The sequence below is a fragment of the Sycon ciliatum genome, chromosome 7 (assembly GCF_964019385.1).
Source record: "Sycon ciliatum chromosome 7, ocSycCili1.1, whole genome shotgun sequence".
Taxonomy (NCBI): Eukaryota; Metazoa; Porifera; class Calcarea; order Leucosolenida; family Sycettidae; genus Sycon; species Sycon ciliatum.
This window is the reverse complement of record NC_088649.1, coordinates 20910678-20923682: the sequence shown is the minus strand read 5'-3', so window position 1 is coordinate 20923682 and position 13005 is coordinate 20910678. Positions and strand designations below refer to the sequence as shown.

The following is a 13005-nucleotide window of genomic DNA, read 5'->3' as shown; positions in this document are numbered from 1 at the left end:
CTTTGCTGTGAACCGCAGCTATAAGGTGCTTTGAGTCCAGTTTTGTGGGAAAGTTGCACTGCATGATGCACAATACCACATTGAGCAAAATTCTTTTTTTCACATAGCGTGAAGTGTCTCTCGAGAAATGCAATGCACAATGCATAGCACATCGCAGAAAAATCTTGTATTGCACCTGCAGTCTAAAACTGCTTGCCAGCCAGAGCTCTTGAGTCACGTGCACCAGCATGCAGGAAGTGATGCCCATCACGTGTCACCCAACCTAGAAGTGAAGCTGGACTCAATTTTTTCCCGTGATACGACCTGTGATGGAGCTGCAACAACCAGCGATGCAAGTTTGCAGTCCAATTATTTGAAACTGGCCTGCTATGTTGCTGAGAATGTACTCAAGGCAACATTTGAGAAATTACCTTTCGAAAAAATGTTCGGTACAAACATGGCCGGATATTGTTTAAACTTTACGGTACTGTGTGAAGAAAACAACTATTTTATTGCATAGACTAAAGGAGCTATCCAGCATTATCCATAATTTTCACGAAATGAAAGAAGGACCCCCCCCCCCCCGATTGATGTCTGTAATATCAATATTTTTTCGAAACGAAACTCCCCCTGACCCACCCACAAACGAAACTTTTTCTCTTCGTGTAAAAGATCGACAATTACGGACCCGGCATTATCGATAATTTTCACGAAATGAAAAGTTTAGTTATGAGTAACTTGTGACCGTCCCCCACCCCACCTACTCACCCCTCAACGAAAAATAGCTGGAATGGACTAGTGTTTCAGCTATCAATATTTTTCATTACGAAACCCTTCTTGACCCACCCGCCCATGAACGATTTTTTCTCGTTTTGTGTTAAAGATACTCAATCTGTTGAAGATAGATAATTATGGACGGCCCCTAACGTGCCAAGTTAAAAATGAATGGACCGTAGAAGATTGTTTGTGATATCACACGATCAGAACAGGTGACAACCAACACTACATGGCTGTATACTTGATGTGCTGCATTTACTGGGTGCAACGCAGGGGAGTTGTAGCATCTAGGTAGACGACACAGGCGACCGTAAAGCTAAATGACATGGGGTTCGACCCAGGGGTTCCTGTTTCAGCCACCCTTGGGGCACCATTGGGCAGATCTATACACGCTCGTACATGGTATTGCTAACCTGGGCCGTTCTCAGGGTCAGTAGGTCAAGGCCGTGATCGCGGGTTGCACAGATCACGGAGAACCTCCAAATCCTGACCCAAAATTCAATAAAGTATTGTGTAGTCTCCCTACAGTGTAGGTGCTATGACTCCCTAGTATGTACCTGCTGGTAAATAGACAAATTGCAACCAGGCCATAATTTGGATAGAGCAGACGATCCTGTCCTGGACCCTGTTCCACATTCAAAGTATCTAGACTCATATAGTGAGGGAGGAATATTGTGGTACTGACTCCGATTATCATGCACTAAGAAATTATCAAGTACATTGTATATGTAACTGTAAGTGATAATCACTCAAAGTACGAAGCTAACAGTAATATTCACTGGTTAGAGGGAAAGGCACAAACGGGAAAGGTCTGAAGAAAAATTGACTGCCACCACCAGGATTCGAACCAGGGACCTTCGCTTGAGGCCAGCGATGCTCTAATCACTGAGCTAAGGTGTAGCCGTCATCCCAGCCGAGATCGTTCAACATTTTCTTCAGACTTCGTAACGCACACTAACAACATCAGCTATTAAATGGTATATGTACTCTTTTTCGATTGTACATGCAAGCTCTACCTTGTGATGTTGAGCTCTCTTCGTTTGGTGGGGGTACTCCGATCGTCTAATGTGAACCACAGTCCACCTACAATTCTACATTTGCAACGTTGTCCAATGTGCATCTGCACGCATTGTACATAACTGTTACAGCAGAGTGTAGATTATCCACACCCCTCGGGCGCACGCTTTCTCCAGGGGGTTCGGATGGGGAAAAATTCGGATAACGGAGCAGTCACACATCCATCTAAGACTTGCACATTCCTTCACGTTTCCATCATTTCTCACATTCTCTTCACAGGAACTAGACACACTCTAGCTCCTCAATATGAAAACTGGCATTTCGAATAAGTGATTGTTCGGAATATCGGCATTCTACTGTACCGTAAAGTCGCGGATAAAAGCCGGGCTTATAAGCACATAAGCCGCTTTCTCCATCAGGTTTTAATGCAAACCATGCTTATTATGCACCACTGATATTTTTGCCAGACTTGTATGCCAGGCTTCTACGTGCGACACGCGTAGATCTACCACTGACTACCGGTATGGCGGCAGTTTGACTATGCACCATACATAGCGCATGCACTCTTGACCCACCCAATCCGCGCTTGCATAGAGCAAGGCTTCTACACGCGACGGGCTTATATGCATTCGACCCGTTTGATTTTCAGGCTTCTATCTGCGATGTGCTTGTATGCAAACCCTGCTTTTATCCGCGACTTCACGTTATTCATATTCACGCTCTGGAACAGGAGATCCTAGTTCGACTCAGACTGCCCTTTCCATAATACGTTTCCCATGTACTCGCAGTTCTTTTATCGGAACATCTTTTCTTCCCAACCTCAAATCCTGTGCAACACCGGTTGGCTTTCCTCAGTTTCCTGAATAGTGTTACCTCTCAATAGAAGCATGAGTGGCCATCAATATACCGGTATAGTAAAACATGTCCATAATTATCGGAGAAAGGATCGGATGTGGCTAAATAATTTGAAACTGTCCACCTCTCCTCACTGCGCTCTTGGCCCACATTTACCACACCATAGCGAGGAAGTTCGTTCTTGGATAGATGCTCTACATCCTCCAGACATCTATCCAAGAACAAACTTCCTCGCTATGGTGTGGTGAATGTGAGCCAAGAGTGCAGTGGTGGACAGTTGCAAATAATACTACAATGTGCTAAGCAGAACAGAGGCACTAGCACCTGGGTGGAAACTATTCTGAATTTTGAATGCCAGGGAAGGCTGAAGGATGCCCATGAAACCACTGCCAAAGCAAACACAAATTTGAAAAGCAGTGCATGCATGGTTGCGGTGGGAAAAAGGAGCCAAGCAAAGTGTGTACATATTTTTGTTGAAAGCACGAGAATTCAAAGAAAGCTGGCTGCTTCCTCTATTTCCATGATCGGCCAGTGCCTACAGCACGAACAGTACATTGTATTACATGTATGTGCATAGACAGACAAATAAACACTAACCTGAGCATGGGTACCGCTTGTATTCGTGGTCACGAAAGTGAAAGTACGAACGAAGGAGAAGAAGATTGTTGACCATGGCGAACAACTGCATATCCAGAGGGCACACGGCTTGCCAGAATGGGTCGGCTACATCTTCGCTAATTTTCTATCCTAACAACATTCAGCTTCGAGGTCAAGGACGACGGCATTTTTGGAAGGAAATTTCGAATTTTGGAGAAGAAGCTTGCTTTCGGAAAAATGTTCCTTTCACGCAAGGCAGCATGCCAGGTCAGGCGTGTGAACCAGGTGAACTGTGTCGGCAGATCCACGTTTACGTTCCAGGCCGACAGCTTTTTGACCAAGCCGTGAATCGCCCTCGCTCTGACTCGCCCGGCTACGAAGGAGTAATTTTACAACTCTTCAGGCCAGCTACAGGTCTCTGATGCAGAGCTGCAAGTGACGGATATCGGTCATTTGCAGCCACTACTAAGAGCCTCCTGGTCGTTGCAATCTGATACATAATATACCTCAACGCTCAACTCTTTTGTCTATCGTACACACTTTCAACCCGGGCTGAACTCGACCCGGGTTGAAATTTCTCATGTAAACACAGCCTTTCTTTTTCTTTTTACCAGGCGTGGGCCATCCCCTGAATTCATAGGTGCCAAACAAAAACAAAACAAAAACAAAAAAACACAGCCCAACTGTGAAAGAAGAACTGTGCAGGAGTACATGCGAACTCATGTTGTACCAAGAGTACTCGTACATAACAAACGGTTTTCATGTACTCTTGAGTCTTGGTTGTACTGATCATGATTGTCCACACACGGCACACAGTACTCTGAACCAGGGAGTAGTATATATTTATATTTATTACAACATCTCAAGACTCGGTGGAAACACCGGCCAATGTTAAGAGAGTGGGTGATTGCCAACCACGGCGATAAATGAAAATTAGGGGAGGGACAAAGAAAGAGTAGCAAAATGAACAGCAACAACAACTCCGTAAAGAAAGATAATGTCAAAACAGTGAAAAACACAGAGACGCAAAGATTGTACTACCCCCTGCTCTGAACGTGCATGCGCAGCCGTACACACTCCAAATTTGGCTCATGTCCATTTCAAAAATATGGAGGCATGTTATTTTTGAAATATTTCAAATTTGGCAGGAGCTTTTCGAGAATGTCTTTCGGAATATTGCTCAGGTCCTTTCCCCAATTACTCTCATATTGATTTTTAAGCAATCGGATACAGTAGCAAACACCCAATTTCGAAATTGTTATGCACAAAGTGATCACAGATTTTATGTGGGACCAGGTATACGTAGATGATGGCCAAACGGTTTTTTGAAATCAGACGTCTATATTTTTGAAACACACTGTTTGTACGAGGTGATTTGGCTACCAAGAAACCAAGGCTGTGTTTACATGAGGCGTTTCAACCCGGGTTGAGTTCGACCCGGGTCAGATTTCAACCCGCCATGTGCACAAAGTGAATGGCGCGTTTACATGACGCATTGCGCTTGACCCGGGTTGAAATTTCGCCCCGGGTTGATTTCAACCCTCCCCCCAAGGGGAGGGTTGAAACCAACCCGGGTCAAGAAAATCGTACAAACGTACTTCTGTGCGTATCTCGCGCCAGGTTTGAACAGCACTGCAGATGCAAATTTCGCGCGAACGGATTCACGTGACCATGCAGGACTGTAGAAGTGGACTTTTGGCGGCATATCAGTATTTGACCCGGGTCAACTGTCTTCATGTAAACGCTCACCTCTTTTGTCTGTCGTACAGACTTTCAACCCGGGCTGAACTCGACCCGGGTTGAAACTTCTCATGTAAACACAGCCCAAGAGTGCATACCGGTATGTACTCTTGGTACAAACAAGAGTACATATGTACTCTTGGTACAAACAAGAGTACAGCCAAGAGTACATGAAAACCGTTTTCATGTAGTACTCTTGGTAAACACAGTTCTTCTTTCACAGTCAAACCATTGCCAAGAGTAGAAGCACTTTTGGCCGCGCTTTCCCAGAAGTAGTCACCGTTATTTCTCTGTGCGAGCAATCGGCATTTCACAACAGAAAGAGGTCTACCGAAAAAGGGAACTCAAATTTGTATGTTGCATAATTATACTTTACTTGGATCTCGGAAGCTGTGTGCAACGAAGACATCATGAACGCTTCACAATTGTGTGTAAGTACTCAATAATTCTATACTAGTAGCTGTTAGATTTCTTTGTTGTCACTTGTACATGTACTGTGTTATCAAGAACATAATTATAAGTGCCCAAGAGTGTCTAATCTCTAAATCTGCATTCGTGGTCTGATTCTCACATTGTACTTTCGCCGCTGGTTATAACAAGCAGCAGAGTACATGCTCCAGCTTGGTAACCAGAGGTGTCAGTGATAGCTCTACCCGCGCAGCTAGAGAGATTATGTTAATATTGGAGACTGTGCTCGTATTTGTTTGCTCCACTATCAAATCGACTCCAGTATATAATTATAGGCACAAGTGAACCATATCAAGACTGATTTTCTCAGCGCTAAACTCAGGAATATTGTCACAATTGATGTTTCACAATAACATGGACATCGGGAAAGAAATAGTAGCTAAGATGAGAAAAAAATAGTATGATAGATCAATAATTATGATCAAATATGAACAGTATGGAAAATAATAAGATGTCATGACTGTCAGCATCTCAATTATAAATACCATGCAGCAGTGTATTTTATGTGTGTTGTGGATGTACCGTGCCGTAATTTGTAGAGGGGTCGTCCATAATTATCGAATGTTCTTCACAAAAATAATGTCGTTATGGGGTGGGAGGGGGTCGACCAAGTTCGTTTCAGATAACATTGATACATACACATGGCCGTTGGAACAGTGACACACATGCAACTTTTGTTGTATATGCGTGTACTGCATGTCAACGTTTTTTACGTTCTGAGGGGGAGGGAGGGAGGGGCTGGGTCTAATCTAACATAATTCGTTTGGCGAAAAACGTTCGGTATTTACGGACGGCCCCTAATGAGTTGAGAACAGAGGGGGGGGGGGGGAGGGGCTTGAATACGATGATATGTAAATCTAGTCTTTGGTTTGCTACTTCTTTTCCTCTTTATCTCTTTATGATCGGTTTTTCGGGCTTCTTTGTAGCACTGTACACATAGTACATTGTACTGTTGAGCCACCAAAGTAAACTTTATTCAATATAATACAATACAATACAAAAATACGGGTATTGCGATAATTCGTAAACTGTGCAGTTTCTAGCAGAAGCTTTCTGTTGTGCTCTGCTTGTGCATCTGCTATTGCATCTCGCCATTTGCTTTGGATGTTCGCAGATCTTATCGCTGGTCGTGCTTTCTATGTTGCTGGCATGGAGTGCACCGTGCAATGCCAGCACCGTCTGTGGTCCATGTACATGCGTGGACGACTTTCTACTGTCGTGCGGAAACACGACAACCATGTGAGTGTTCTACTTTGTCTGCAGTTTGAAATCTTCAACTTTTACTTAGATCAATCTCAACTCAGCACTTCCTTTTTCTTTTGCGGTAACCATAGCTCACAAGCAGTGAATACATATTGCATATGGGAGCAAAGTGATGCTGAGGCTTGTTGCCCTCAGCCGAAGTGACAGGGACATGATATGGAATTTTAGGAGGAGAGACAGTACACAACCTACTACTGCCTACTGAGTCAAATGACTGTCAATCTCAGTTCGCAAAAACATTTTTTTTGTCAAAATTAAAAATCTCACCTGTAAGACTAGCCACTACACTATACTAGAGCTGTTGGTCCACGGAGTTTGCAATGTACAACTACCATAACCGTACCAGTAAGAGAAGGTTAAAGTTAGCACACACACACACACACACACACACACATGCAGCTTTCTCACTTGCACATCTTCACTCCGCACTTGCTCATACTATTGCTTGACTTGCAATCACGCCTTCTGCACTGTTTCCTAATAAGGATATTAGTGTTTCTTGTATTAGCTTTAGACCCAATTTTATTTACATAGATGGTACCATAGTGCAGGTAGACTCCCTCTAATTCGAATACGGTATAATTCGAACATTCCGTGTAATTCGAACTTTTTCGTCGTACCGATCTTCTGCTAGTCAATTCAAGTCAAAATCGAATGCATAATTCGAAGTACGAAAAGTGCGCCGGTTGGATAATTTGAACCCAGTCTTCGTACAGAAGAGCTGTTTACAGTACATTGGCTATGTCCTTTGAAAGCTTATTTTGAAGTGAGATTGAGTTGCTATCCTTGTAATTCGAAGTTCATCCTTTTCTCCTTCTCTAGCCAAGAGTAGCTCAAAATCGATCGATGGTCTGCTGCAGGATCGACTATAGCGTTCAAGAAACCCACCTTCTCTCGAAATTTGATTCAAACCCGAACGAGGCAAATTGCAACGGTTAAATTGAAGAGGGTGGTGGCGTTCCCACGGCGGATGCGGAAAACTCGGCTTCCAGCCGAGTCTCACGTGAACCGTGAATTTTTTTTATTATTTTATAATTGAAGACGACTTCTTCCAGGTGGCTGACTCTCTTCGCGGATCTTGATGGCCTCTCTTGCCGCGCCAGCTCGTGCGCGGAGATGTTGGCGCACAACAACACTATTGTCGTAAATATTGTCTATGCCTATGCTTCACTTCCGTTCTTCAGAACGACGTGCTGCTGTCCTACGGCCTTTCATGACGCGGATTAGGCAGCGCAGTTCTTTTCCGATGAAATTGTTTCAGGAAAGCTGCAGTGACTGACAACTTTTTCAATAGAAGATGAAGATAATGTCAAAAAGATTTTGTGTCGATGCAGTGTTTTGATGATCCGTTGCACATGACCGGTACGACCACCTATGTTTCATTGATGCAAACAAATTGGGGAAAAATATTCAGCATGCGTTTTCAAGCATTTTGACATACATATCAGTGCATGGGGTTGCATTTGGATAATTAGAAGTTCTAGATAATTCGAAGTTAGGGCCTTGCAATTTGAGGTTCGAATTAAAGGGAGTCTACCTGTATTTCTTTTGTTAGTCCAGTTCTCATTGTGATGAAGATTTCTGGAAAAATGAGGTTAAAATGTATACATAGTGTTCCTCAAGGTATGTATGCGTTTACTATATGGATTATACCAAGAGTCCATAAACAAGAGTATGCAACGGCGATCTCTTTTCTTTGGGCCAGATGCGCGGCGCACTGCCTTCATTACATCATTCAGCTGCAGTCCGCGCACTGCGGGAAATCAAACACCGCACTTTCCCTCTGGTTTGAAATGAACTTTCGTACAGAACTGGAGTTCACGCGCCATAATTCAGAGATCGCGTAGGTACTGGAACGAATTTAGCAAAAACGGATGGGCTCGTACGAGAAATTGTGAGTTTGAATGCATGCTTTCAGAGCATGATGAAGGCAAGTTACGTAATGAAGGCAGCGCATAACCACAGTTGCATACACTCAAACGCCTCTTATCCGGACGCCTCAGATACGGGCACGTCTCTCTACCGGGCACCTTCAGCTTGAGTTCCTATAGCACAAATGCGTCGAATTTGGGTTTTTTGAACTTTTTTCCGTATGTGGAAGTGCTTATGTTTCACTGCCAACCTGTGTAATCCCCACATTTTTATCAATGGGTTCCTTTTGTATCCTCAACATGTGCAATACGTGCCAAATATACTTCTTCAAAAAATGATATCATACATGGTAGATGAGTTATCCTGAGACACGGGCAAATCTGAGATACGGGCAAATCTGAGATACGGGCAAATCTGAGATACGGGCAAATCTGAGATACGGGCAGTGCCCGGTCCCAAGGTGCCCGGATAAGAGACGTCCGAGTGTACTCCTTTTTATGCACTCTTGATTATATTCTAAGGTCTAAGGTCCAAGGTGGTATTTTCTAGAAAATCGTAACCTAAAGGAGCTCCCCAATTTTTTTAGAACTGTTTCTGACTAAGTTGTGGCTGCTTAAGACAATAAAAGTATCGGCAAGTCTGTACAGTTGTCCGTTTGTTAGATATAGCGATCTTCCGCTGCAAACGGAAATTGTACATGTACTCGAACCCAGTCATTGAGTTTAGTGGTTTTCTGTATACAGAGTCCGTTTTAGACTCCAGTTGGTGGCAGTCAGGAAGGGTACGACTCCCATGGTGGCAATAAAACATCATTCAGCTGAATACATTGAAAAAAAGGAAAATGTAAAATTTAGGTGGACTTGCAAGGTCAGTGCGAGCAGCTGTACAAAAACAATCAAATTGATTTTCATGCGAGTCTGTGGCATGGCTGTCAAAAACTTCGAGTTGTGTAATGTGGCACTCAGTCCCTGATGCAAATTTCGTGTTGGTGCTACAGAAATGAAAAGTACATTGGCTGTGTCATGTACTCAAGCGCAGGAGCAATTAGAATACAGTAGCAATGACTCGGAGCCGACATAATTAAATACAAGTGAAAAGACAACCAAACTATTTACATATCTGTCTCATGCGGCTGATGGAACTGCAACCGGTCCCCGAAGTGTTCCATGAGGCGTTGCTTCACCGCGAAAGACCAGTCAATCCTAGTTCGTCCAGGAATCGGCTGTAACGTTTTCCTTTTTATTTTTTTTGGTTTTTATTTTTAATACAAAGCACTGGCCAGCAACATAAAAGGGGAGGTAGACAAAATTGGACAAGCAAACATTGACAACACAGAGGAGCCTGGCATGAGTGCCGATGAGGTAGGTCAACCTCCCCGACCTAGTGGTCTCGGGTTTATCAGTTGGTCTACGCATCAGGAAGGGGAAATACCCAGAGAAAGGGAGAATCAGCATGAGGAGCTTCCCAGGAGAGGAAGAGTGTGAGAGAGAGAGAAAAAATGGTAAAAATAGAGACAACCGGTTATTCTCAGTGCTGGTGGACGTCAGTGGCCCATAGCCAATTGGTCTGGCGGAGGTGATGGTAGGCCTGGGTCTTGAATGGCGGCAATTTTTTGAGAGTTGGGCGATCGGCGAGGATTGGGGCAGGCAGTGTGTTCCAGCTCTCCAGGACAAAGTATGGGAAGGAGCGGCGGATGAACTCTGGACTGGAGGCTGGCAGAGGAGTTGTGAGTGGGAAAGAGTGGCCACCGAGGGACTGGCGTTGCCGGCGCGTCCGGGTGCAGCGTTAACTCTTGCTGGGGGAGGTACCATGTTGGTAAGCAGAGCTGGACCTGGTATGCATTGCAGCTTATACAGGTAGCACAGCCCGTAAACATGCCTTCGGATTGCCAGGCTGGGGAGCAATGAGGGGCCAATAACCTTCATGGCTCGATGCTGGACCAGGTCCAGCTGATGGAGTTGACAATGAGCCGCACTTGCCCGGACGAGAGGGGCGTACTCCATTATAGGCCGTACAAATCCTTTGTACACAGTTAGGCGCCCTGCACTGTCCAGGATCCGAGATGCCTTTCGGAGCAGGCCGAGTCGCTGGTTGGCTCTAACGGCAAGGGAACGGATGTGGGCCCGGAAGGAGAGATTACTGTCAAATAACACTCCTAGCAGCTTGAGCTGAGGGCTCTCAGGCACCTGCATGCCATAAAATGTGAGCTGTGGGACATCCAGGGATGGTCTGTGGCGGTCAAGGAGTATTGCCTGAGATTTTGATGGCTCGAACTTTATCTTCCATTGGGCACCCCAAGTCTGCAGGCAGTCAATGGATGCTTGGAGGCTATTGCAAGCAGCAGCGATGGTATCTTGGTTTCTGATTAGGGCCATACTTCAGTCGTATCTGTTGTGGAGTTACTCTGAGTCAGGACAATAATTTCAATCCATTCACACAACTTCATGATTGCCTGCGCCTCCACATTGCCATTCTGGGCCAGATCAGAATCCACTGCATCATTAGCAAGACGTTTCAGCGACTTCTTGTTTACGTACAGTGAAAAACAGCTACGGTGATACTTGATCTCATTCGCTATACCATCCTGATTCAAGTTAGTTTGTTCAATATTCTAGTGTGGCTGCGTGTACGAGCAGCATCGAGCAGACTAAACTCTGCCTCGTATGTGGCGCACTGAGTAAATTTCTCTACCAAGCGCCTGTTCTGCGCGTCAGGTTTATAACCCGGACACACCATACACTTGCTCAGATCGTGCCTGTTCCGCATCGGGTCTGCCCGCCTGATTTGGCTCCAAAACACTCTTGAGTAAGCCTTTCTTCAAACGTCAAAATGCTTCTTGACGGAATCTGTATGCAGAAACCTACTATACCCTAGAATGACTGGGTTTGAGTCCCTGTACAATTTCCTTATGCAGCTGACGATCGCCATATCTAAGAAATGGACAACTGTATAGACTTGCCGATACTTTTATCATCTTCAGCAGCCACAACTTAGTCAGAAACAGCTCTAAAAACCTTGTGAGCTCCTACCTGCCATGAAACTTCTAAAATGCGACTCTTTTTCGAAATGGGACACTGCACTAATAGTGTTGAAACGAGCGTATCTATAACAAACGAGCGATCTGCTCCACTAATGAGCAAGCTATCGAGCGAGCCAACGAGTTTCATTGATGTGGCAAATATGATTACAGTTTTAATTTTTTTTCTAAGTTCGATATTTTTCAGCTGGTTCAAATTATCAAAAATTATTATTTGGGGTTGCTGCTGCTTCACTTCGGACTGCTGTTTGGTGTCGAGATGTCTTTTCAGCGCCGTTGTTGAGCAGCCTTTGGAAGAATAGACCGTTTTCAAAGATTGCAAGTAACAGTGTCCTTCGCTGCATCGCGGGAGAAAATTTCCAAACGACTGAGCGTAACTTTCCATCATATGGAGAGTTGACAGAAGCATGTCCTGCGACAGGTCAGCAGATGCGAAACAAGACATCAGTGGAGTCCACCAAAGCTGCAACTACAACTGAAACAACTCATTGTGGTGCTGGTATACAGTCACTGTAACCAAGTGATTTTCACTTTGCGTGGCACTGGACTCTCGATCGACCAGGTCGACATGTACTGCCATGTGTACGGAGTACGGTGTACGGTGTTCTTTAACGCAAACGAGCTGGCCGCACTAACGAGCCGAGTTTCTGGCGAGCGAGCTAACGAGTAGCCGGTGAGATCGTTTCAACCCTAATTATGCATGTAGCAATAAAAACTGATTTATGGCCGCTTTCTAAAAAAAGTTATTTTGGTCTAGTCCTGGGTCCTTCCCCTACAGAAAATTTATAAAATTGCTTTCCAAACCACCATGGTCCCTGTCTAAAAAGTGAGAAATGAGCGGAATGCGATAGCCGAAAATTAAAATTTCACACAAAACCTCACAATAACTCATGGCCAGCAATCGAGGACATGTGAGAGTTGTAATTTTTGTACTCCTCTGAGGTGTGATTTTTGGCGTGGTGGGCCAAGCACAAAGAAGCCATCTTGCCAAAAAAATGAAGAATATGGTTGTTGTTTGATCCTTTGGTGTAATCTTTGTAGCTAGTCGAAGGAAGTTGCTGCTTGGAGCAGAAACGCTGAAATTGACTATTTTCTGCATGTACTCATGTACTCAGGCATGCAGTCTCACTCGTATTTTAGCACTTTTTCTGGAATGGATGCCGCTTTGCGCCGCTTGGTGAATATTTCCTGCGCTCGTGGAGCAGCTGAAAAGAAACACTGGTAATGTCTGGTTCCTGGTTTGAAAGTGGAGAGTCGACTTTTGTGCCTTGAAAAAGGAGTAGAGACTGATAAAGGTACGTCTGTAGCTTATTTTGAGTGCTCCTCGTACATTTTTGATCGTGATAGAAATTGTCAGACCAAAGTCAGCGCGAAGATGGCCGTACAGTTTTCTTGCGGAT

At 44.5% G+C, this 13005-nt stretch overlaps 1 protein-coding gene across 1 annotated transcript in view; it reads left to right on the top strand.

Moving 5' to 3' along the window:
- The first annotated feature begins 5210 nt into the window (after positions 1-5210).
- LOC135821694 (platelet glycoprotein V-like) overlaps positions 5211-13005 on the top strand; it is a 46354-nt gene continuing 38559 nt past the window's right edge. The window contains exons 1-2 of the mRNA XM_065334691.1: positions 5211-5396; positions 6548-6672. Coding sequence (XP_065190763.1) covers positions 5376-5396; positions 6548-6672 — 146 coding nt within the window. The 5' untranslated portion in view covers positions 5211-5375. The remainder of the gene's footprint in view (positions 5397-6547; positions 6673-13005) is intronic.